Source organism: Vespa velutina, chromosome 7 (assembly GCF_912470025.1).
Source record: "Vespa velutina chromosome 7, iVesVel2.1, whole genome shotgun sequence".
NCBI lineage: Eukaryota > Metazoa > Arthropoda > Insecta > Hymenoptera > Vespidae > Vespa > Vespa velutina.
The window spans coordinates 7667967-7693843 of NC_062194.1; the positions used below are offsets into that span (position 1 = coordinate 7667967).

The following is a 25877-nucleotide window of genomic DNA, read 5'->3' on the forward strand; positions in this document are numbered from 1 at the left end:
GGTGGGGTCTTATATACCTCTCTATACCCCACTATGTAGTGTCCTTACGCGCAATCGATAGAAAGTAGTTCCCTAAATATCCTTTCAAATTTATTATTACGGCACAATTTATTCGTCAAAAATCATTTTTTTAATTTCTATGATGTTTATAAATAATAATAGTAATTATTTTTGGTCATTATGTTACGTTTTTGTAAATAATTAATAAACGAAAGAAAACGTTCGTTGGCGTAGGGATTGCAATGCGGTCATTGGCTCGTACCTCCCCTTCCACTTTTCTACCGTTGTCAGACGATAGCTACGTCTGATGCAGCCATCTTACTGCGGATAAATCCCAGAGTTGCCAAATTTCCACTTTTTTTATAGAATCAATATCTTTAATATTTATTTGTTCTTTGTAATATCTTTTTTAGTTTAGAATTATTTTTATGTATATATACTCATTTATTTATATCTTTCTCTTAAAACATCTATTCTTCTATGTTTCATACTCTCTCTCTCTCTCTCCCTCTCTCTCCCTTTCTCTCTCTCTCTCTGTGAGAGAGTATACACATGTCTTTATAATCCTAAAATAGAAAGTTTATATAGAAATGGTACACTTTATAATATAATTCAAGCTTTGATCAAAGAAAAAAAATAATTACAATTTCATAAAAATACGATTTTTAAACAAGAGAAAAACTACGTATTAAATTGAGTGGTATACTTTATATTAAAATATTTTTAAAATATAAAAAAGAATATTATACAATATTTCAATAATAAACTTTTAGAAATATATTTAAGTAAAATAATATAATAAAATGCTTCAATATTTGTGGGTCACATAACCGAGAAATCTGGCAACAGAGCTTACGGAGAATTTTCTTACTATATACCAAACCATAGAACGACACCCATTGTATTGAAACTTTCTTTTCCTTTAATACAATAGAAATATTTTGTTCCTTAACGAAAATTAAACTAAAATAAACGTAATGTATTCTTGTACCATATATATACATATATATATATAAACATATATATATATATATATATATATATATATATATATCAATCTTTTAATAATTTTAATATAATCGAAAATATCGAGACATACAAAAGCATTATGACGTCACAAGTGACGCATTTTCGTGGTAAAAAAAACAAATCCGAGATTTATAAAGTATTGACATAGCATGATTCATAATATTTATTTATAATAAGAATAAAATTATTAAAATTTTTTTTTTGAAAAAAAAATGCAAAAGAATTCGTATAATTTTATTGCAAACTAAATAGAAACATTGCTCTGTAATCTATAAATAACAATAATGCCGTATTTGTATACATGAATATGTGCGTATATTATCGAAATATCACGTTTATTTCAGGAAAGAATATTCGTGAATATTCGTTATGTAGGAACGGTAAATCTCATATATATACGTGTGTGTATGTATAATAAAGTAAATACTCGAAACTGGTAGTATAACCAGGAAAAAGGTGATTATATATATATAACAAATTAGTCGAAAATGTAGAAAGAATCTTAGATGATTATTATTATTATTATATTAAAGAATCTTAAATACGAGATTTTATTTGTGAGAAAATTGAATTTGAAACTCCACTAAATGCGTATGCAATTACGATTAACAATAAGGTATGATTCATCAAGCGACGTATCATGTCATCATCGTGATAGATCAACGAAAATTGTACTAATATAAATAACATAACGGAAGAAATCGCAGAGCATAGTTTACAATCACTATAGACATTGTACGTCTTTCAATCGACCATATCTTACAATTATTATATACGTGTGTCTGTGTATATATTTAAAACAATAATCTTTTAAAGCTTTAAAAATATATAAGAAACTTTTATGATAAAGAATTATTTTCATTTATGTTATTATTATGATATTTTTTCGAAAGTTACGATACGATCAATAATGATTGCACCATTCTCGTTACAGTTATAGAAAGCATGCGCATTATTTGTAAAAGTAGAGGCTATGAATTTATCGATTACGAACATGACATATATATATATATATATATGTTTTGTGAAATAGGTATATAGAAGATAAATAAATCAGACAGCGTAAACAATATGTAACGTTGTCATTTATTTTCACGGTAAATTCAGTAAAAACAAATTTGTTTATAAAGAAATTGTATTCAATAATTATATATAATCTTTTAGTACAATTGAAAATAATGTTAATTTAAATTTGTAACACAAATCAATACTTTATTGAAAATAAAATATTTTAATTATTAACATTTTATTTTAAATATAATTAAAAAATAAATGAAGATAACAAAAATATTTATAAAGGAATCACGATAGTTACAATTGTGTACATTACGTTTAATAATAGAATACATTCCACTTGAATTCTATTATTAATATTGATATATTGAATTAAATATTGAATACCACAATGAATTCATAATATTGTTCATAAAATATTCTAACATTTAAAAAATTAATATACTGTCTATAACAGATAAATAAAAAAATAGAGAAATAAATAATTAACAAAATAATTTTTTATTTAACTAAAATGAAATATAACAATCATTCTTCAAAAATCAGTACTTTCGGTACATTATTTTTAAAAATCGGTACAAATAATCAAAAATTTTTAAATCGATAAGGATATTTAAAAATCAGCGCTGTACTAACAAATTCATTGAATGGTCATTATAATAATACACTATTGTAATAGTAAAAATCCAGATAACATTTGTTATTTGGACTTTGAACTTGTACTTTGGAAAAATTATATTTCTCGTAGGTTAATAACAGTAAAAATAATCCTTATAAAGTTAGAATATTGTATAAAATAACATTTCTTATTTGGAAAATTATTAAAACTATTTCTTATAGTTTAGTTAACCTTACTTTCTCTATATAAATGCATAACGGTAAAAGTGACCTTTACAAAGGTACAATACATATCCTTTCTATAAAGCTATAATGACCTCACGCAGATATCTGACCCACCTTGCTATATTCATTATTCAAGGTATATATATATACACACACGTTAAAGGTTTAAATATTAGAACAATATATCGATTTATACTATAATGCTTCTATTTTTCTACTTTCCTTTTTTACATAGAAATAGGAAATTTCCAAATTTCTTTAAAATATTACTTTTTCTCTTTCGTAAACAGTTATTTAAAATGTTTATTTTTTGTTAATTTTATTAATAAAATTTTCATATTATTTACTTGTAGAATTTATTTTTGTTTATAAAAACTGAAATGTAATATAATGTGATATATAAAGTAATATAATATATAAAAATAATATCTTTTATATTTTTTTTACAGAGATATTAATACATTATATATTTGTGCTGTTTACAAGGAATATATACAATATCTTTATATTAACTTCTTTTAATTCAATACATAAATTATATTTTTTGGCACTATTATATGGCATACAAATATAGAAATGTAGTATTATAAATACATATATTTATTATATAAATTGATATTTCTCTTATATTTAACATTTCATCAGTAACAAACTATACTATTTTTTTAATAACAATTCAAATATAATTTTTTGGAACCAAGAAAATATACGTATTTAATTAATATAGAAATATATAAACTTAAAAATATTAATTTCTTGATATTTTAAATTAGTGAAAAGGTATAAAAAATCTGTGTCATTTTCGAATATATTGTTTAATATTCAGTTTTATTAAAAAACATAGAAATCATTTGCCCAGTATGACTCAATACTTTTGTTTATATCAAAATGAAATAAACCTAAGTAGACATAATAAAATGATAACTTAATAAGAGCCCATTGCTCAAGAAGAGTTAACTCCCATCGCTTCCATTCACTTGTAGATAAATTTAATTTTTCCCCATAAACTGAATGAATGCAATATTTCGACATTTCCATGAATGAAGACATTCGATTTTGTGTCTGTAATGAATGTTCAATTCCACGCATTAAATCATTTGTTTTAAGAATTAACAACATTTGCCTATTGACCCTTTGCAATACATCACTAATTTGTGGTAACAGATTAGGTATTTCTTGTTGAAAAAGTTCTTTTTCATTTATATCATATTTTTTTTTCTGTACTCCTGACATTATAGTATCCCATGTTCTACCTGATACCATACATGATAATAAACCATAAAGATCACCTACACCTAGATTCGTACAGTGAAGTTTCATAGCAGCTCTATCTCCATTCAGTATTGCTAACCATAGTTTAGAATATTCCCATCGAAACTTATCGGAAAGAGTTGCATATAATCCGTGATCTAATAGAATTATTTCAGCTTCCGAATTATTATTTCTAACAAGAATATTTCCAGGATGAGGATCAGAATGTACAAATCCATTAACAAATATCATATGACTATATAAACGGCCCAATTTACTGCTAACTTCGTATGGATTTAATTTTTTGCTTCGTAAATATTGAAGATCATTAATTTGACCACCTTCTAAGAATTCCATAGTTAAAACACGTTGAGATGATAAATCCCAATATATCTTTGGTATTATTAACCAATGGTAATGAGAAAGAAGACTCTGTATCTTCTCTGCATTTTTTCCTTCTTGAGTAAAATCTAATTCTAGTGGTATATTTTTCTTAGTTTCATCAACTAACCAATCGAATTTAAAGTCTGGAAAAATGTAAGACGTAATTTTCACTAATGTAGACATAGTTTTTATATCAACAAAAGCATTGGTTTTGACGGTACGATGTTGGACTTTAACAGCAACCACATTGCCATTTTTAAGTACAGCTTTATGAACTTGTGCAAGACTAGCAGTACCCAAGGGTATGGGATCGATGATTTCGAATATATCATATGGATCTTTTTTGAAATCTTCTTTTATTACTCTGAGAACGTCATTAAATGATGATGGTGGTGCAGAACTGTGTAAAACACGCATTGTACTAACATATTCTGCTGGTAATAAATAATCCAATGCTCCAATATGCTGGCCAACTTTTATATATACACCTTTATTGGCACAACAAAGTTCAAGAAGACGTTCTGCTCCATATTTGTGTGTTTTTGATTTTAATTGTAAGTATTCTGGTGATGTCCTTTCCAAACTGGTATCGTAAAGTTCCTTTTTATAGTAATTACCTATTATAAAGACAGTAACAGCAGCACGCCCAAGACGTACGATACCGATTGATCCAATATCATATTCATTAGCTCTTAATGATGCCAAGGTGCCTACAGCTATTGCACTTATCGTAGCAGTTTTCAAGAATTTTTTCAAAGCAGTTTTCAAGAATGTAATCATTGTCACGAAAAACAAATCTATGAAGTTATAAAATAAATATGAGATTAATATTTATTGTTTAAGAATACATAGATTAATAAAAAAAACTAACCTTAAATCATATCCTTATTATTTTAGAAAATATATAAATATTTTCTGCTATATTAACGTAATTTTCAAAAATTGGAAGTAAAGATGAATTAGCTCTTTTCTGGTGATATCATTATATTAACTTTATATCACATAACCTAAATGTCAATTATATCACGAACACGTAAAAAAAGATCAATGAAACATCCAATATTTATTCATATTTACTTTATTGAATTTAATCAATTCACTGTTATATTCTAAATGAAAATTATATTTATCGAATAATCAAGAGATAGAGGATCAATAACTTAACTTCAACAAAAATGAATTCTTAAAAACTTTCACTATTGACTAAAAGCATCTGAATTACTACTTTCACTTTTATAAAATTTTTAAATAATTTCGGTAACACTACATAAAAATCTTCATTCATAGCAGCTATTAATATTAAATAACAGTCTATAAAAATCAAATAGTTATATAAGATTTAATGAATCATGATTTTATAAAAAGAAATGATTTTTAACTGTTCAAATAATTTTATATCTGTAATGTAAAGAAAATATTTTGTGATATTTTGTGAGTGAATTTTGAGTATTATCTAATAATATGTAAGCTCATAATTAAGGTATAGAAACAATATATATTTTTATTTGTATAGAATGTTGTAATAAAATACAATTATAATTACTGTTTTATTATACATAAAATATAGAACATTATTTTTGAAAATATATCAAAATATTATTTATATATTCTATTATAGAAATAATTTTATATTCTTTCTATATCGATTAAACTACTCATTTCCCTGTTACTATGTTATTGTAATAATCAATATTTCTAAAAGTTGATTAACATGTAATTTTTTGATCGGATGCATGCTGTATTAAAGCTTTCTGAAATATTCATTAAATTTCATTATTTTACAAAGAGACATATATAAATAAAACTTTATCATACTGTAAATATGTTACCTTTAATATTGGTATGGCGTTTGTAAATTGTAATCCTAAACTTCGAGCCAAAATAATAGGAGCTGCAGTTCCTTTGTATAATCGATGAAGAGCATCTATAGCTAACATTGTAGGAATGTTATGTCGTTGACGTAAAGTCTCATATCTACTTAAATATATTGTGTTATTAAGTACAGCACCATCTGTAACTGCTTCCGCAAGAACTTTTACTAAGACAGTAATATCTCCAAATCCCAAATTAACACCTTGACCAGCTAAAGGATGAACACGATGTGCTGCATCTCTGAAATATAATTAAAAACATTCCTTCAAAATTTATATTTCCAATCAAATATAATAAAAAAAATTGAATAGTGGTTTCTGTATCTATTCATTTTATTACCCAACTAAAACTGTTCCAGGTGCAACATATGATACAGAATGACCAAATCCCAATGGAAAAGCTGCTCTTGAACCTTCTATAATTTTTGATACTGTTGGCGGCAACTGTCTTGATATTCCAGTTTGTAGAGATAATCCTTCGAGTAATTGATGTAAAGCTTTCATACCACTTTCTATAATACCATTTTTAGGATAGATTTTCCATAATGCACTATTTATATTATCAACAAATTCCTCCTCTGGTATTTTTAAAAGCTTTTGTGCTTCTTCATTTGTAAGAGACCATACTAATGAACTGAGGGTATTTGTTAACTAAAATATTTGTAAGAACGTTTATATATTGTAAAATTATTTAAATCCAATTAAAGTAAATTTATAGTAATGATGTACTGGAAGTAAAGCTATTGGTCCACTTGGAAGGAATCTTTGCCAAGCGACAATATTTTCTGTTGGTTCACATAATTCCAACGTAGCAACAATTCCCATTTGATCATATTTCCATTGAATATACTGAACATTCATTGCTTGACGTATTTTTGAATTAACTCCATCTGCTCCTATCTGTCATATTAATAAAGGTATATAATTATATATGCAATATATATATATAAAGTAAATTGTTACTAGAGACTATACTCTACAAAGTGGGAGCAATACTACAGACTTTATTCTACTATGTCTTGAAATAACTTCTTTAGTCTTGTTCCAGACACCAGAAAGTATACTTCAACAGATTGTCTTGCTTCAAGAGTATTAAAAAATTGCACATCAAAACCAGTGATGATTATATTAAAAATTTGTTTAATATTCATGTACTTTGTTAAATACATTTAAACATAACTATTATATGAAGTGAATAAAATTTATAAATTGAGATTTAAAAAAATATTTATGTTAAGGAAATTAGTAATATATAATTAATATATTAATATATTAACTCATATATAGACACATAAAAGGATCACAAAAATATTTCTTAGTAATCATGAAGATAAAAATAATAAAGTAGTAATCTTGAAATCAAAGTAATGAAATTTAATTTCATTTATAAAAAAATAATTATATTTTTAAAATAAAAATTTAATAATTTACTGCACATTCATAATCTTTAATATTTTATTTAATATTTTTTGACCTAAGAGGAGAGTGTGTTTATATGAGCATTTCCTCAAAGGATGTAGTTATCAGTTGTTATATTTAGAATCATATTTTTTAGACGTAATATTATTTTATATGGGTAGGATTTTCTGTTACGTTGACAGTAAAAAAATAGTATATAAAAAATTATTTAGATTTATCTTTAGACTTGGTGAATAGTGTTAGAACAGTGAACAGTGAGAGCTAAATATATGCCAGCTCTGTTTTATAAACATCAAAAGTATACGTGGACATTCTCTAAAGTATACAGAGAACAGGAATAGTTTGTGGTAATATACGAGAGCAATGTGAATAGAATAAAACGTTTGTAGTTACCTACTTATAGTTATCTACTTATTATAAAAAAGTACTAATATTTTATTAATCACAATATTTTGCATTTTATATACAAATTTTATATGAATTAATTTTAATTATGTGACATTGAAGTATTTAATTTATCTTTCAATTATTATATTCAGATAAAAGTGAATGAAGAAAAATATGTAATTATGTCTAACCTTAAGAAAAAAATCTTTGCAAGACTGTCTAGTCATGGTGGTTCACAAGAAGAATCAAGAAGAAGTAATATAGACATAACACCATCTATTATTGTTAATTATGAGGTCAGATAATAATTTAAATATTGTTTATTAAATTTCAAGATTAAATTTTTTGAATATTATGTTATGTTTAGAACAACGAAGAAGATATATGGATGGATGAAATAGATGAAAAAAGTATTTCTTCTGAAGAAACATCAGAAGCTATAATGTGTCATATTCGTCAACGACCAATGAATCAACAACAATTATGGACTAAAGAAGAAATTACTTTAGCACTATCTAATCTTCCAGCAGGAGAAGTAGCTCTTACTACAATACCCACATTACATGGCAACATTTTACAAAAAACGTTAGAGGAATTACAAAATTTGCATCTTAGAGAACCAATTTATAAAAAGACATGTACTTTCACAAATGGGTATGCTTTGAAACAAGTAATAGTTTCTCAAAACTGATTTGGATTTAATTTTGCTTAATTTTTATAATTCATGTGGTTTATGTTTTAAATTAGATGTATAAATAAAACTATTTTAGTATCTGAAAATAATATAGCAACAAGAGCAACACCTACGGAACTGTTAGTAAAATGGCCAGAGACATGTCTTCTTGTTGCATGTTGGGTTGGTCATTTTGAAATAGTGAAAATACTATTAGAGAAGAATGTAAACGTCTCTTGTAAAGATGAAGATGGAAGGTTTGTCATAAATTCATAATTCTATAGTTTTTAATTTGGTGCATTTTAGTTAAATATTGTAAAATACTGCAAATGAATATTATAATTACAGAACTCCAGTACATTTAACAGCTTGTGCTGCGATAGTAAGGATACTAGAAGAATTATTATCATATGGAGCAAATCCATGTGAATGGGATTTTAATCAAAAATGTACACCTTTGCATTGTGCTGCTGCAGTTGGAAATGTTGCTTGCATAAAATCTTTAATAAAGGCAAAAGCAGATGTAAATGCTGGATTTCCAGGGAAAACTCCCCTTCACTATGCAGTACTAAGTAATGCGGTAGATAGTGCTGAAGTTCTGCTACAGGCAGGCGCTCATCCTAATAATCCACAAGTACTTAATAAGATGAAATATATGAAGTTATTAATTTTTATAACTTCAAAAATATAATTATTACAAAAATAATTATTACAAAATATAATTATTATACTCAAATAGGTTTATACTGAAACACCATTGCATGTAGCAGCTAGTCTTGGATCTGTTCCTTGCATGAAACTTTTATTAAATTATGGTGCTGATGTAAGAGTTCAGCTTGGCACTGCTAGATCAACACCACTTCATCTAGCAGCTGAAGAAGGTAGTGCAGAATGTACAAAATTGCTAGTGGATGCTGGTGCTTCATGTGAAGCTAAAAATTTAAAAGGCCAAACAGCAATGCATTTAGCTGCATTAGCTCAATCTTTAGAAACTTTGGAAGTACTTATTAAAGCTGGTGCAAAAGCAAATGTTGAAGATATTGATGGAAGAACACCGCTACACGCGGCAGTAGCAAAATCGTTAAGAGCGAGTGAATTAGTGAGGACGTTAATACAGGTTCATATATATGAGAATATAGAAAATATTTAAACTTATATCCACAATTTTAATTTGTTCTTTTCTAATAGGCTGGTGCATCAGTTAATAAACCTGATAAATTTGGTTATACTCCGCTGCATATAGCAGCATTAAATGAAAATTCATCTACAGTAATGATGTTACTATCAAAAGGTGCAGATATTACTGTCAGGACTAAAGGTGGTATTTCAGCATTAAGTTTTATTATTCGCAGAACACCAGATATCTTACCACGTTTTGTTACAAGATTGGATCAAGCTATATCTTTATATGATCATGAATTAGGAGATGTTGATTGTGAATTGAGATTAGATTTTAGACCCTTAGTACCAGGTGGAAAAGGAGAAACAGATCTAATGCTCTGCTTAATAGAAGTTGGTCAAGGTCATATTTTAAAGCACCCATTATGTGAAAGTTTTCTTTACTTGAAATGGTTAAGAATACGCAAATTTTTTCTGATTAGTTTAGTTTTCCATTCTATTTTTGTTATACTTTTTACAGGTTATATTTCTGTTACATACTTATGGAATATCGATCATCTTAGCAAAATATTATTTTGGTTAATATTGAGTTATACATGTATGCTTATCACTAAAGAATTTTTTCAAATTGCTCATGATATATGTTGTTATGTTAAGCGTTGGGAAAACTGGTTACAATGGTGCGTAATTTTAACATCGTGTATAGTTTTGATTAAACCGATCAATAATTGGCAGCATCATGTTGCAGCTTTAGGAATTTTATTAATCTGGATAGAATTAATGATAGTTGTGGGAAGATTTCCAATGTTTGGACTTTACATTCAAATGTTTGCTCAAGTGGCAATAAATTTTTTTAAATTTCTTGGGGCTTACATCTGTCTTATAATAGGATTCTCTTTAGGATTTTGTGTTTTACATAAAAATTATAAATCTTTTGCAAATCCATTAGTAGGTTTACTAAAAACGATTATAATGTTGTCTGGGGAATTAGAATTTGAAGATGTATATTTTAATGAAAACTCTAAAGTTTTATATGCTGGTACATCACATTTGATGCTTTTAAGTTTTGTTATTTTAGTGACTGTAATCTTAACAAATCTAATGGTTGGTCTTGCTGTATCAGACATACAAGAATTAAGGAGATGTGCTGGACTTGATAGATTAGTACGCAGAGCAGAACTTGTATCATATCTAGAGGGAATGTTATTCTCTAAACTATTAGATTATGCACCAAAAAATATAATTGAAACATGTAGATATGGAGCTATGCTTTTGCATCCTCCATATCATTGTGCAATTCAAATTCGTCCAAATGATCCAAGAGAAAATCGTTTACCCAGAGACTTAGTAAAAGCTATATATCGTTTAGTATGTGAACGGAAAATTCGAAATACAACTGGTAAGAGTACATTTATGCAAAGTGTAAGTGTATTAGAATCTGATTATATAAAATTAAATCGACTTCATAGTACTAATTCATCAACTGAATATAATCAACAGCAACTAAACGAATTAGTAACTGAATTAAAAAGATGTTCGTATAACATTACAACACATTTAGACAGTATCAAAAATAGAATAGAGAATATTGCTAAAGAATTAGATATGTCAATAAGTTATTAAATAATATAACCAAATTATTATACAATTTATTTTTTATATTAATTACTTTCAATAAACTAACACTAAAAAAATGCATTTAAATATATCTATCACTTACCAATAATTTTGTCTTATATTGTTTCCCATTTTCTAACTGTACTTCAACATTTTCTCCTATTATCTCAGGCAACAATAAATTTGTAACTTTTGCATTATAGACAACATTAACATTTGATTTTTCCTCCAATTGTGTATTTACTGCATGGAGAAGTAAATCATTTTCTACTATGTACGCCAATTCTTTAGATAAAAAATCCTCATTAAAAGTTATTATAGCATCAGAACATGCATCCCATACCTACTGATGATATTATACATATAACATTACATATGACTTATATGTAAACATCATTATATTTCAAATTAAATAAAATGATATATAAAAAGACATATAAAAAATTTTCTAATAAGTATATTACCTAACTAGGAAAGAAAATATAATAGTACCTGCATCATTTTTACAGGGCAGCATCGTACAGCTTCTATATGTTGCCATGCTCCCATGCTGGATAGCAAAGTACGAGTCTGTTGATTCAAAGCAACCACACGATTCGAATACTTTTCTTCTGATTTATATTCATGTTTATTGCCACCTTCTAGTAGCAATACTTTTTTCGATTCTAGCCATCTATTATTAGCTTCAAGTATGATTTATATCATTATTATCGATGATATAAATTATTTTAAGAAAAATTATTTTTTAATATGTATGTATATAATGAATTTTTTATAGTCATCTTTCTATTCTAAAAATATAGTGTCTATCAGTTAATACAAATGAAAAATACAACTAACCTATCGCACAAGCCAATGTTGTTCCTACCATACCACCTCCTGCAATAATAATATCATAACATTCTTTACTGTTTTTGTCATCAGAATAATTTCTTCTTACATAGGTAACACTATTTGTTACAGTACATTTACATTGTTGTGTAAAAGAAATTAATAATCTATGATACGACGCTCCCGTTCTGACAAGAGTCGCCATTTTGTACAGTAGTCAATGTTTCTTTGCAAATAATAGAATTCTTATTTTATCAATTATACATTTGAAAAATGTTGATGCATATATTAATTATATCTTACCACTTTCTTTTAAAGATATTTTCATTTTCTTTTGATTTAAAATGAAGAAAAAAGAAAACTATTTAAACGTTTTTGTATATTTATATATTCCTTTATTTTTCGCGCCAAAATATTTCATTTCAAAGAAGTTATAACGCTTATATCGAACTCATAAAGAAAATGAATTTATTGATCGATCAGCAATTTTCGAAGTATAAATGTCTGAATAAGATAATATATTGTTTTAAAAAAACAAGATATAAAAGTAAAATTTGGTTGATCGTAACTGATATGACTTGAGTTGCACATTTTAAAATAAATTAGAAGGAATTCAAATGGTTGTCATCGCGACGATTGTAAGTACAACAAAGGGAAAAGAAAATAGTCAAATATCAATGAAAATTGTACAATGTTTTAAGAGAAGATAATGATAATAAATAAATATTTACATTGAATTCGTGCATTGCTTTTTCAAGATTCTGTTTCTCGGAAGTTATAAATTTAGAAATGCATTTCGATTTCACCATGACAACGAATATATCGATGAGGTTACCATTGATCTTTCAAACGCAAATAGATAGAATATATGCTATGAAACAAGAGCAAGGTATGTTGAAAACTATTTAAGCTATTACTTATTACTAATAAAATTAATTGAATTTGTGTATGAATTTTTGCATTGCGAGATACATTAAAAAAGTTTTTTAACTATTTGATTAGCATGTAATTACGTATAATATTATCTTCGTCATGTAGAATAATAAAACAAAACATTAACATATTTACAAGAGTCTAAAAGAACACATTTTATTAGTTACAGGAAATCGTAATAAAGTTTGTTAATGTGTGCGTCCTACATCTTTGACATTGTACGTATAATTAAGTTGTAATAAAACGATCTAATCAATATTTGTTTTTAGATTTCAAACGTTATAATAATGATAATAACTGATTGTTAACTTATTTATATGATTTTATTATTTTCATTTAGTAACGAAATTAAAAATATGTTGACTTAATTTTGATTGCTTCAATATTTAATTATTTATTTAAAATACTATCTAGGGAAGAGAATATGGCAGAGCATAGAGGAACATCGTTCTATAATTCTTGCGTGAAAGTACCCATAGATCCATGTAGTAGACAACCAACTCCTTCTTACGAACGACCACGATCTATCAAAAGCGAAAAACAAAATGTTGCGGACAAAGAACGAAAAATAATTTTCGCTGCGGACGATTTGCCAAAAACGGAATCAGAATTGTCGAGTCCTCGAGAAAATTTAGAAGGTTTCCTTGAATTTTTGGAGAGTATACCCGATTACAAACAAGTACATCATCTGTCTAACGAACAGTTTCGACAAAAGGTTGAATACTTGAGAAGGAAACAACGACTTTATTTAAAGAATTTAAAAAATATTTTCGACGAACCTGAGAAAAATACATCAAAAATTTCAATATCGAGAAATAATCGCAATACGAAAGTTATGCGAGATGGCGGTTCCAATGAATTAAGATTGAACGGTAAAAAATGTTACATCGAAGAATCGAGAACAAATAGTCCTATACTTTATCCATCCGGTAGTTTCTCCGGACTTATGGAAGATCAAGATATTTTAACATATAGGTATAAAAAATTTGTAATATCGAATTTTATTCAATTTGAAATTAATCATCGTCGTGACGAATTAATTAGTCGCGATGAATCTATTAATTTTCTCTTTTCCTCTTTATAATAGATTTAAGGATAAAGAAGCTAAAGCTATACGTAACAAGGAAATATATACTACTAACAAAGATCGGAATAGATGGAGCGAATCAAAGAGCAATGAAAGTTTGAATAGTGATTCGGAAGATAGCGAGGAGACAAAGAGTCTGCCAGCGAGTGGTTCAAAGGAATGGCATCCGACAGTGCCTAAACCATTTAGCTTCACTCTTAGGTATAACATTTCTACTTAAAATGTCTCTGCTTTGCATTTGCGAGAAAGAAAACGGAAATAATAACGGCACATAATAAATTGTTATTCAGAGAAGAAACGGAAAAATATATGACATTGACGGAAGTGGAAGCGGTCGAACATTCAAAGGAGGAAAGCAATAAGAAAGGTCCTTCTAAGAAACGTCGCGTCAGACCAATTCCTCTTACCTCTAAAATACCACTTTATGACAAATTACTTGCAGAAAAAGAAGAGAGGTACTTTGTATTTCGTATGAATTAAGAAACAAAGTATTGATTCATAAATATATGCGCTGTTATAAGTAAAGAGATTATTAATTATTACGATAAAACTCATTGTTATGATTAAGGAATTTATATGTGAAAAAGAAAAAAGATATACCATTTCATTATAATATTGGAAAAAAGTTTATTGCAATAAAGTTTTATTTTTATTTCTTATTTAATTGCAATAAATAGATAATTTTTAGATAAAACGATATATTTTTTAGTGTAATAACCTTTTTACTTATAACAGAACTTATTTGCGAATTAACCCAATAATAGTTTGTCTCTTTAGTTTTCTTTTTTAAATGTAAACATTTTTATCATAAATAATTTATTTTCCGTTTTTATTGTATGATAAAGAAGTCGTATAGTCCGTGAGGAGAGTACGTTGAACTTACTATCTCAAGTGCGTCCTTTCAAGCTCGAATGTGATCGGAGGGCGTGGAGATCTCTAACGCGGTCAAGTCCAGAAATATGCGGCAATAATTCTCGCTCAACTTCGAGATTCAAGGCAAAACCTGTACCTAAAAACTTGTTCGATACAGAAGTGTATGACCGTATGCTTGAGGATGAATATTATAGGTTAATATTTTATTATATTTTATTTTATTTTATTTTATTTTATTATAATGTATCTCTTAACATTTGATTATTCGATTTAAATGTGATAAAAATGCTAAATTTGTTATTAAATAGTTTTTACTTCATTCAGGAAATTATTATACAAATGAACGAATCATCGAACTTATTGGCATTCTTTTTCCCAGAGAATTAACAAAAAAAGTGAGGGCATCCGAATTAATGAAATCTTCCTCATTGCCACCTTCAATGGCAAGACGAGAGCGTGTCAAATCTGCATGTGCTCATTTACAAACTTTTCCTAATGATTCGACAAAGGAAACGGTTGTCCAAAGTAGAGAATCTTCGCGATTATCAAATCTTACAACAATGACATCAGAGAGATCCAGATCTGCATTGACTAATTTACCAACACGGAGCAATAATTTAGCAGCTGTTCTCAGATGTCAAGCATCACGGTATTCTATTTTTAAAAAATTAATTTATGACTTTTTATGCATTAATTTTATATAAATTATTAAATAAGAAAGCATATCAATTACAATTGGATAATTCAAATTAGTAGGATCAATGTTATGTTTTTATTATTTTAGAGAAAAGTTAGAACGAGAGATAAAAGAACGAATGGAAGAGAAACGTCGGGAGCAAGCAGTTAAATTAAAAGAAAATCTTATCGGTCGTAAACCCGCGTGGAGAGCATTGAGATCCGCAGCTAGGTATCAAAGTTTGCTGCATTGAAAGTTCTTTCAAACGAATTTCTATGGATATTTTATTATAAAAATTTGGAAAAACTAAACGTACTTATATCTACACAAGTTGATTTGGTTTGCCGTTGAAAGGATATAAAAGTTAACGTTAAAATTATAAGATAAAATAATATTTAAAAAATGTAGGCACGATCATGAAAGAGATTTGGATATTCGAACATCCTTGCGTCGTAATGAAGCTCGAGAACAAGCGGAACGTCATCGTCTCCAAATGGAAATGATGTTGGATCGTGTAACACAGATACCAACTCTCTTTGAACGACATTCTCAGGTAAAGATATAACGATAATTCATTAGGAATGAAATATTAGAAATATTCGAAACCGGTAAGTTTATTTAGAGTTTCCAGTCTTTATCAAAGCTACAATCGAAAAATTATGGAACAAATGTGCAAAGGAAGAAACACAAGATACCAAAAAGAGATAATTCCAGTGGCACAGATTCGTACGTAAGTTATTACAGTAATTCAAGTCCAAATTCGGGATCACTTACTAGTTCTTCTACTATTTTGGCATCTTCGAATCAATCATTGAAGTCGTCGGAATCAAAAGAATCTGAAAAATCTCTCGAAAAATCTGAAAATTCTGGTTCTAAAAAAAAAGGAGATCGTGGACCACTTAAAGTATCTATCAAAGAAATGGCAGAGTTAATTGAAGATAAATTATCTAGCGATCATTACAGCGAGGACTGCGATGAAGATGTGTTACGAAGTGATAATGATATTCCGGAAGAATAAATATATAAGATAACAATTTAATAATTACGTTATATTTATTAGTAAATAAAAATGTTTTATAAGATAAGCGTAATAGTAATAGATAAATGCATTTATTATGGCCATTTATTTTATGTAATCCTTATGTAGATACAACCAGATTAGTCGTACTCATTTTTTTACGTAAAACAGAAAAAATGAGTTTCGTTTTAATTATTATAGTCATTATGTAATCCGATTGTCTTTATCCCATAAACTATAATTTATTATAATATATGCAATAAATAATGAACTATGTTTCATTCGTTTCTAATGATATACATATACGTAGAGACTAAATTTGTATACATCATAAAAAATAAATATGTTTAAATATTAATATTTGTATGAAGTGTTAATATATCAAACAATACGTTGAAGTTAATACATAAACATTGTAATTAAAATATTTTTCTTTTTTTTTTTTTACAAAGATATGTTTTTTATATAAATATATATTTCTCGGTATTATATATTGATTAGGAAATTAAAAATAATTGATTAAATAGGAATAATTTCTTCTAATTTGTTGTAACAACACCAGTGTTACTATTACAAAAAGAACTTTAATAAAAAAGTACAAAATAATACGTAATTGATTAAATTAATTCTTTATAGTATTTAAAATCCAATCTATATAATATCTAACATTAGTATAAACGCCTGGGAAACCTTCTGTACCACAGTTTTTCAATCCGAAACTGACAACCCCATATTGAATGAATCGAGCGTTATTATTGTATAATCCAGGCGCTTGAAGAGGCCCACCGCTGTCTCCAAAACAAGAATCCATATTTTTTTTTCCACCAGCGCATAACTGTTTGTACCAAATTTCAGCTTTAGTCTTATAAATCTCTTTGCATTCTTCAGTGGCTATCGGTGTCAAACCAAGCTGCAACAGGTCGTTACTTCGCGTTCCAAGTTCAGTCGCACCCCAGCCTGTGACGATCAACTTTTGAATGAAAAAAAAAAAATATATATATATATATTATTAAATCAATCAAGAAATGTAAATTTCTGTTTGTTATATGTTATTCTTAATGTTTGTATTCATTCATTTTAAACTCTTTAGACCTTTTTAACATGAATTAGTTGTGAAGTTGATTAATCTTACGATGCCATGTACAATATCGAAGAACAATATGAATGTATTAAAAATTATTATTATAATAACAACGATTTATTTTACCTTTCTCGGAAGTGTTCCAGTATTACTGATTGGTAAACAGATTGGTTTAACATTTCTAGGTCTGAAATCAACATCGCCGTTCAATCGTATCAGGGCGATATCATTTTGAAGTTTTGTTCTCGTGTATCCCGGATGAACGTGTGTACTTTCAATATTATAATCTTGATATTTCTCCGCACAAGCTACTTCCGTCCCATTTTCATCTTTATCACAGTCACGTTCCGTTCTAAGATCATGCTCTCCTATTCTCACTCCTACCAGCGTTAATTCTGAAAGATATCGTATAAATCATTACAACTATAATCATAAAAAATAAATTTTCACTTTAAGAAAAATATATACTCTTTGTAATACACACACACGCGTCTGCATGCGTTATAGATTATGATTGACTATGTCATAATAATCGCGATTATTAAGATAAGAATTTTACCGCTAGGTAAAGAGCTAACACAATGGGCAGCTGTAAGGATATATCGTTTAGTAATCAAGGAACCACCACATCGAAAATCCCGATTTTGTCTCCCTGTGGAGTAAGCGAGAAGAGCCATCCACGGATAATCAAAGACACTAGTTTTGTTACCACCAATGATTCTACTTTTAGTCAGAGGACCACATATATCGTGGTTTAAGATTCGTAAGTTTGGATGGTTTGATACATCTGGAGGATCAATAAATTCATCGTCATATAAATCTGTAGAAGTAACAGATGTTGTTATCTGAAACAAATAAATGGAGTTTATAACATTTATACGTCGTTTTATATTTTATCGATCGTCTTTAAATAAGTTAGATCGCTGACAAATCAAATATTACCAAAAATATTGTAAATTAGATATTTTAAACAGAATATAGAATTAGTTAGGTCTTACAAGATAACAGATATTTAGATATTTATTTTTATGATATTTGATATTTCTTTTATTTTTAAAGATCATCTAATATCTTAAACAAAGAAGATGGTAACAAGGTAATCTCAAGGTAATCTTAAGGTAGATCTGATGATTAAGCACATAATACGCGTACTACACACGTGACTGGTTAAACGATGGATTAAAGTAGCCTATTGGTCGTCATGGTTGCATTAAGATCTTATGATAGTTTCACGGAATGTTGTCGTTACGAGTTTAATCAAGGAAATTTCCGGTTGAAAGTGATACGCCATAGGGAAAGTGATACGTAGGAAAACAGTATATAACGGTAAGAAAAACAGTCATCATCGTAACTGAAATATTTGATAATCACAAAAGGAAACACTTCCTTGATTCATTAAATAATAGTATCCCATGACTTCCTCAATAAATTTTCAAGGAAATTGAGGATAAAGAGTTAATTGAGGAAATTCCTTATATCGTAATATATCATATTTCATATTATTTACCTTGTAGGATTTTAGAAAGGAAAAAAAAAGTGTCAATCTGTCAATTTTTATCTTATTTCGGTAAAATTAAATGTTAAAAAAATTTGCCTTTTATTCACTATATATATATATATATATATATATATATTCGAAAATAATTAAAATTTCCATTAAACTTGCTCTTTTTAAAAATGAGAATTTTACTTAGTTGTTAAAAAATAAGATTTTTATTTTTACAATTATAATTTTAATTCGGCAATAAATTTTTTCAAAAAGATTCAGCGTGAGATAACAAATTTGAACGAAATTTTATTTGTTTAAGTAAGTAATATATATAAACTTACTTGATCAGAACAGCAAATTTTTGGAATCCTATCCTCGAAACCGCATTGCGATGCTCTTAGAAATTCAATAATTTCTTGTGTTAAAGGCTTTTGATTTATTAAAATGTTAACAATATGTGTGCAATTATTTATGTTCATACAAATACCACTGCTTTTCGTAGGCGTCACGCATCTTTCCTCTGCAAAGAAAAAAAAAACAATGATAGAACTTATCAGAATAGTTTTTTTTTTATCGTGTATCTATAAATAAATTTTACATGATTTATTGAAACAAAAATATAAAATATAATCTCTTTATTTCTTGGAATGAAAAGAGCTGACATCCTCTCATACATGTAGATAAAAAATGTATGAAGATTAATTTTTCTATCGATAAATAAAATACATATACGTTCAATTTCAAAACAAACAAGTTTTATAACGAGTATAAAGTTGTTATACACATGTTTTTTTTTTTTATATAATATTTTCTACGATCTTTCTACAATTTAGAATTGATATGTTATACGAATGAACAAATTGTGGCTCTTAGTACAATAATCAATTTCTGAAATAATTTATACAAGAATGTATTATAAATTGCTCCCTGAATTTTTTTTTTCTTAAATAATATAGAGAATTTCTTTATTATAAATTTTCTTATTTTACAATTTTTTCTCCAGCTAAAACAAAAAATTGTTTAATTGATAGTATATAAACTGGATAGATTTTGTTTAACTAAACAGAAACTTTATACTTTGTTTTTTTGCGCGTTAGAAAAGAAAAAGAAGAATAAAAAATAATTCTGAGAGCTATTAAAACATATAATTGATTATTCTAACTGATGATGATAATTGTTCTAATATTATTGGGAAATGTTTTTAATAAAAATATTAGAAAGGAACAATGCGCTGAAAATGTATTTTAAAATATAACTTTTTTCACCCTTGATAATATATATTATGATACTTTCAGATCGAAAATAGAATAATTATCTTTGTATAAAATACTACATTGTATACAAGAAAAAGAAACGAACTAATATTATGTACAATAACTTTGACTCGAAGATGAATGAAAAGCAAGGAACAACGAATCGTCGAAATATTTTTTTTTCCTGTATAATTCTTAACTTTATTGCGAGAACAAGGAAAAATACAACAAAATAATAAATCTGATACTTACGTGCATTCGTGTACGTGAAAAATGGCACTAATGCTGTGATGTATAAAGCATGTACTATCGTATTCATCATGTCAGATTTTAAATTTCCTCAATCGTTGATCGATTCACTTAAAAATTCTGTTTATTTTTCTTTTTCTTTATCTTTTCAAGTGAAAATTAAAAAAAGTGTAAGAGAGTAACAGAAACTGAGAGAGTTATCTCTACAGCATATCGTATTGCGAACTGAGTGTAAAACCGATATTAACGAACATTTATATTATTTTTCTTGATAAGAGATGAAGCTAATCTAAATCGGTTCCTCTGTATTCAAATCTGTTTATTATATTCTTCGTGAATGAGAGAACGTTTTTTGAGAGAGATAAAGAAACAATCTCTTCGACGGTCAGCGACTAACTACTGCCGATTGACGCTTTCTACCTCACTGCTTCATCGGCTGCCTTCGTGTATTGGTCCTTGAATCCTTTTGTAAGAGTGGGGGATCCTTTTTAGAACGTTGCGAAAATATTAACAAACTTCTCTGACATTGACCTATTCGATAAGACTTCTTGTACATATACATATATACATATATATATTTTTTTTTCTTTCACACATTTTAATCTCTTTCATAATATTTTCTAATACGAAAAATATAATCTTTAAAAATATTCATTAAAAATTCTTAAAATTCTCGAATCGATAAAGATTCTTGCTCCACCTAATTGTTCCAAGTACTAATTAAATTATTAAGTCATTAGTTTAGTCTATTGTATGGAATTAATAACGTTTGAGGAGATTTATAAATCAATAGATAATCATAGGTCGCGATATGAGGAAAGTCATGATACTTTATTTAAAAACATTAAGAAAATGCTAATATCGTAGATACAGTATAATTCTTGTTAAGTTCTCTTCGATTAACCGTTACGTGTATTTCTCTTTATTGAGAGATCACCATACAAGTGATTTTAGCACATTGCGTACGGTATTCTGTTCGCTCAACGCGCTTCTAAGATCCGCGTATTTTTGAGCACTCTAAAAGAATCTTGTATAATACATATAGACGACTTTTTAAGTTCACATTTATAAAGTATTCTTAAATATTATTATTATAAAAAATATGCATTGCTTCATTGTCTTGATAATCAATTTATTTTTAATTTATTGAGTCGTCTATACGTCCGTATGAAAAAATATTAAAACGAGATATCTAGAAACAGGGCTAGTAAGGGCCAGTTTATTATATACGTAATATCTCGTAACCCACACACAATGTGTTAACAGTACTGTGAAGAACACAATGGTATGTATATATTTACGTGTATGTATTACATGTGTCTATTATTTATCTATGTATATATGATATAAATACATATATACGTCAATATGACACGAATTTGTACATAATAATATAGCAGAATCGACAAAGAAAACGAAGAGAATTCGATATGTAGTTGGTCTATTAACTAAATAAATTTTAAATAAATCTGAACAGGATATTTTTCTTTTTTTATGCGTTAATGAAATATTTGGAATCATTATTCATATAATTATTATGAGAGTTTCCAAACACTCATAACTTAATTAAGAAAATATATTGAGAATTAATCTTTACTTCGATAAGAACATGTTAGGTTAGAATTGACATAGGAATTTCCCGGTTCACATTCGTTATAGATCATTTTATTACATTCGAAATGAAATGTAATAAATGAAAAAAATAAAAAAATAACTGCAAATTAGATAGATTTCTAGAAGAATTCCATCCCACCATTTTAAAATCCACATGTTACAATTTATTCGTTCTTTCGTCACGAAAATCTTAATCGATAAATTTTTAAACATTTCCAATAATCCTGAATCATACGATAACCTTTTGAAATCTATCGTCGATTGCTTTGAATGTTTTTTTTTTATCTTTCTCTTAATCTATAACTCTTAGATTTTTTCTTAAATTTATTAAAGAAGAGAATTTTTAGGTAAAATAAATATAAACATCTTAGATTATACGTGCGACAAATAGTAGAAAAAAAGAATTTTATTCTTCCGATGAAGAAGTCAATAGAAACAATTCATTGATAATTTCTAAATTAAAAAAATAGTTAATATAGCAATATATCGCTTGAATATAAATTAAATTCGACATGTTCCTTTATGAGTAATTACAGTTGTTCGTCAAAGGTCAAGTACATGATCTATTGTACTCCGGCAGTTTTCTTCCTTGCTTTTGGTTTTTGTTTCTTATCTCTTTTACTCTTTATATTTTAAGATTCTTAAAACTAATATAAATATAGTTTCACGTAGAATTATTAAGTACGAGAGTAAAATTTCTTTTAATTATCGGTCGGTTTTAATTAAAATACATTTTGCGAAGGAAAAAAAAAAAAGAGAAGAAATAACAACGATAAAAAGAGAAGGAAGAAATTAGAAAGAATAGGAATACGAGAAAGTACAAAATCCCTCTAATAGTTTTCTTAGGATCTTATCTTACTAGTTATCCATGGAACAAAATCGTAAACTTTAGTATAAACACCAGGCCAACCAGGCATACCACAGGGTGTAGGACCAAAGGATACAACTCCTACGGCTGCCCATATTCCATTACCGTTAGATGAATTTTCAACAGACATGAGTGGTCCACCTGAATCTCCTCTGCATGAATCTTTACCTTTCTGACCACCGGCACAAATTTGTCCGAAACCGAGCCTGATACCAACTTGATTATAAGTTCTATCGCAATCATTTTTATCGGTCAAAGGTAATGCTAGTTTTAGTTTGAAGTCCGAGGACGAATTGTATTCCGTTTTACCCCATCCTGCTACGTACATTTTTTGACCAAATGAAGGAGTTCGTGGCAAACAAATTGGCTTTATATAATTTGTTGAGACGATGTTCCTTGACAATCTCAATAATGCGATATCATATTTCTGATCTTTCGACAATGGTCTGTATTGTTCATGAGCAATTTGTTCTTCGATGCCTACTGTGATCGGATCATCGGAGCATATAACTTCGTCTTCCTCTTGAATGCAATCTTTATCGGAGGAGGTATCGTATTCGCCTAATCGTACGCTTGTTAACGTCCACGTTGGTGGTAAATCCTTACCCTTTATGCAATGAGCAGCAGTAAGTACATAACGTTCGTTAATCAAAACTCCTCCGCAGGCAGTAGTTCGTCCTCTTGCTAAAATAAATTATTACAGATAGGTCAAGATCCCTTATACGATAAAAATAAATATTAATAATTTTAGTTCTTAATTACTCACGATGTTGATATTCTAACAGAGCCATCCATGGAAACTCATCAAGAGCAGTACGTTGTCCTCCGATGATTCGAGGTATCAAACTTTTTCCGCATTCGCTTGGTAATAAAGGATTATCAAGTAAATTGCTGATGGGATCGTCTGTTTTTTCTAATGCACTATGTTTTTCTTCTGTAGGTGGTACAGTCCCCGGATAAGAAGGTTGACTGATTCGATTTGATTCGACAGTAGACAGAGGACAACATACACGAGGATCTTTGCCTTCGAAGCCACATTGAGATCGTATTAGATAATCCACAGTTTCCGGTCGGAGAGGCTTCTCTTGAAGCATAGTCAATAATGGTATACATTGACGGATTGTAATACAATTTCCAGCAATTTCATTTGGCGTATTGCAATCAGATTGTCTTGGAAATTCTATGAAAAAAAACACACACATACATTATATAATGCTTCAAAGATCAGAATTTCCAAATCTATTTTTAATGTTCTTTATAATAATCTTGATGATAATATGTACATTCGAAATTTATTATAAAAGATTTGAAAAATTATGTAACACATCATCGTAACATATATTGTTTTGATAAATAATCAGGATAAAAAAGAATAATACTCGTATTTTTTCGATTGCACATAACACATTTAAAAAGATCAAGATAAATAGTGTTGTAATTATTAACTAACGTATTAACTAAGGATTTTTCCACGACATCATTCTCATCGTATCCAGCTTCGTACTCATGATTAACTAATCGAAACGATCTTGTCAAGAAGAAGAGACATAAAAGATTATTTAAATCAGTCAATATATCATATTTGATGCGTTTAAATATATATAATTATTAACTACGACTGTGTTTATTAATGGAAATCGTCGATCATTAAAATTGATGACTTCATAAGCAGAAATCACTTATTAGATAAACATTTTTATTTCATATTGAAGACATTTTAATAATAATTTTTGACTTTTAAATAATAATTTATAAAAGTAAATTTTATAAATGACAAAATACAATGGCTTTAAATAATTAACACATGTTCTAACAGAGTCTATATTTAATTACATATTGTAATTAAAACTAAAAATACAAAATTTTTAATTACTTACGTGCATCGACGGTACTAAACGTTGATACATAGAAGATAGCAATCATAGCAACAAAGGAATACATCCTTAATATCGAATCTTTATTAAACGATTAAAAGCAAACAGAAAATTTCGTATCCACGTATAACGTTGATGAACCGCAAATCTTGTCGCTATGCTGGAAGTCTGGGTATCAACTGACACCGCAAACGATGAGGGACTGAAGCCATGGTCAACTAGTGTCTCCCACTACAGCATCATAGATCTGACTAATTGGCCTCCGGCCGTTTACGTATTTTACATTTCTCTTTTCAGACAATTTCTGACAAAACTTCCTCCTTCTATTTAACTTATCTCTTCCAACATCTTATGCGAATAAAAAAAATATAAATATCTCGGTAATAAAATTTATCAAAGTTGCAATTAAATGAAATGAAACGAA

At 27.8% G+C, this 25877-nt stretch overlaps 5 protein-coding genes across 10 annotated transcripts; 2 read left to right on the forward strand and 3 right to left on the reverse strand.

Annotated features, from left to right (window-relative positions):
- The first annotated feature begins 939 nt into the window (after positions 1 to 939).
- LOC124950416 (transient receptor potential channel pyrexia) lies at positions 940 to 12087 on the forward strand. Of its 2 annotated transcripts, none has more exons than XM_047497064.1 (7): positions 940 to 974; positions 8351 to 8494; positions 8566 to 8852; positions 8946 to 9128; positions 9220 to 9505; positions 9611 to 9988; positions 10060 to 12087. In XM_047497064.1, the coding sequence occupies exons 2-7, from the start codon at positions 8381 to 8383 to the stop codon at positions 11611 to 11613; spliced, it is 2802 nt and encodes a 933-aa protein (XP_047353020.1). In that variant the 5' UTR covers positions 940 to 974; positions 8351 to 8380; the 3' UTR covers positions 11614 to 12087. The 2 variants fall into 2 exon arrangements, with proteins under 2 accessions (XP_047353020.1, XP_047353019.1); XM_047497063.1 differs by lacking the exon at positions 940 to 974 and adding an exon at positions 7769 to 8235.
- LOC124950417 (aarF domain-containing kinase 1) lies at positions 3696 to 5768 on the reverse strand. The gene is made up of 2 exons (XM_047497065.1): positions 5393 to 5768; positions 3696 to 5318 (listed from the first exon to the last, which is right to left on the reverse strand). Exon 2 carries the CDS (start codon positions 5299 to 5301, stop codon positions 3718 to 3720), a length of 1584 nt encoding a protein of 527 aa, XP_047353021.1. The 5' UTR covers positions 5302 to 5318; positions 5393 to 5768; the 3' UTR covers positions 3696 to 3717.
- Positions 6034 to 12649, reverse strand: LOC124950418 (ubiquinone biosynthesis monooxygenase COQ6, mitochondrial). 2 transcript variants are annotated; one of them, XM_047497067.1, is made up of 8 exons: positions 12448 to 12649; positions 12100 to 12290; positions 11711 to 11950; positions 7122 to 7292; positions 6733 to 7043; positions 6530 to 6633; positions 6351 to 6451; positions 6034 to 6272 (listed from the first exon to the last, which is right to left on the reverse strand). In XM_047497067.1, the coding sequence occupies exons 1-8, from the start codon at positions 12641 to 12643 to the stop codon at positions 6228 to 6230; spliced, it is 1359 nt and encodes a 452-aa protein (XP_047353023.1). In that variant the 5' UTR covers positions 12644 to 12649; the 3' UTR covers positions 6034 to 6227. The 2 variants fall into 2 exon arrangements, with proteins under 2 accessions (XP_047353023.1, XP_047353022.1); XM_047497066.1 differs by having other exon boundaries at positions 6036 to 6272; positions 6351 to 6633.
- A 454-nt stretch (positions 12650 to 13103) lies between these two features.
- On the forward strand, positions 13104 to 17414 carry LOC124950450 (protein FAM161A). 4 transcript variants are annotated; one of them, XM_047497171.1, is made up of 11 exons: positions 13104 to 13327; positions 13535 to 13589; positions 13786 to 14346; positions 14459 to 14659; positions 14749 to 14913; positions 15304 to 15525; positions 15711 to 15980; positions 16116 to 16238; positions 16416 to 16560; positions 16630 to 16733; positions 16825 to 17414. In XM_047497171.1, the coding sequence occupies exons 3-11, from the start codon at positions 13796 to 13798 to the stop codon at positions 16937 to 16939; spliced, it is 1896 nt and encodes a 631-aa protein (XP_047353127.1). In that variant the 5' UTR covers positions 13104 to 13327; positions 13535 to 13589; positions 13786 to 13795; the 3' UTR covers positions 16940 to 17414. The 4 variants fall into 4 exon arrangements, with proteins under 4 accessions (XP_047353127.1, XP_047353124.1, XP_047353126.1 ...); XM_047497168.1 differs by having other exon boundaries at positions 16630 to 17412; XM_047497170.1 differs by having other exon boundaries at positions 16639 to 17411.
- A 175-nt stretch (positions 17415 to 17589) lies between these two features.
- On the reverse strand, positions 17590 to 25693 carry LOC124950637. Its single transcript, XM_047497605.1, has 8 exons — positions 25457 to 25693; positions 24346 to 24759; positions 23556 to 24263; positions 21101 to 21154; positions 19937 to 20115; positions 18666 to 18951; positions 18233 to 18501; positions 17590 to 17995 (listed from the first exon to the last, which is right to left on the reverse strand). The coding sequence occupies exons 1-8, from the start codon at positions 25518 to 25520 to the stop codon at positions 17648 to 17650; spliced, it is 2322 nt and encodes a 773-aa protein (XP_047353561.1). The 5' UTR covers positions 25521 to 25693; the 3' UTR covers positions 17590 to 17647.
- Between the last annotated feature and the right edge of the window lie 184 nt (positions 25694 to 25877).

Bases quoted from the DNA above. Each gene is read 5' to 3' on its own strand.
- LOC124950417 (XM_047497065.1), bottom strand. From the start codon at position 5,301: ATGATTACATTCTTGAAAACTGCTTTGAAAAAATTCTTGAAAACTGCT.
- LOC124950416 (XM_047497064.1), top strand. From the start codon at position 8,381: ATGTCTAACCTTAAGAAAAAAATCTTTGCAAGACTGTCTAGTCATGGT. The intron at 9,129-9,219 runs GTTTGTCATAAA...TTATAATTACAG, and splicing joins TGTAAAGATGAAGATGGAAG to AACTCCAGTACATTTAACAG. The intron at 9,989-10,059 runs GTTCATATATAT...CTTTTCTAATAG, and splicing joins TAGTGAGGACGTTAATACAG to GCTGGTGCATCAGTTAATAA.
- LOC124950418 (XM_047497066.1), bottom strand. From the start codon at position 12,643: ATGGCGACTCTTGTCAGAACGGGAGCGTCGTATCATAGATTATTAATT. The intron at 12,291-12,447 runs GTTAGTTGTATT...TCATACTTGAAG, and splicing joins AACATTGGCTTGTGCGATAG to CTAATAATAGATGGCTAGAA. The intron at 7,044-7,121 runs GTACATCATTAC...CAAATATTTTAG, and splicing joins GACCAATAGCTTTACTTCCA to TTAACAAATACCCTCAGTTC.
- LOC124950450 (XM_047497168.1), top strand. From the start codon at position 13,796: ATGGCAGAGCATAGAGGAACATCGTTCTATAATTCTTGCGTGAAAGTA. The intron at 14,660-14,748 runs GTATAACATTTC...ATTGTTATTCAG, and splicing joins CCATTTAGCTTCACTCTTAG to AGAAGAAACGGAAAAATATA. The intron at 16,239-16,415 runs GTATCAAAGTTT...TAAAAAATGTAG, and splicing joins GCATTGAGATCCGCAGCTAG to GCACGATCATGAAAGAGATT.
- LOC124950637 (XM_047497605.1), bottom strand. From the start codon at position 25,520: ATGTATTCCTTTGTTGCTATGATTGCTATCTTCTATGTATCAACGTTT. The intron at 24,264-24,345 runs GTGAGTAATTAA...AATTTATTTTAG, and splicing joins TCTGTTAGAATATCAACATC to CAAGAGGACGAACTACTGCC. The intron at 20,116-21,100 runs GTAAGTATCAGA...TTTTCTTTGCAG, and splicing joins TTTCACGTACACGAATGCAC to AGGAAAGATGCGTGACGCCT.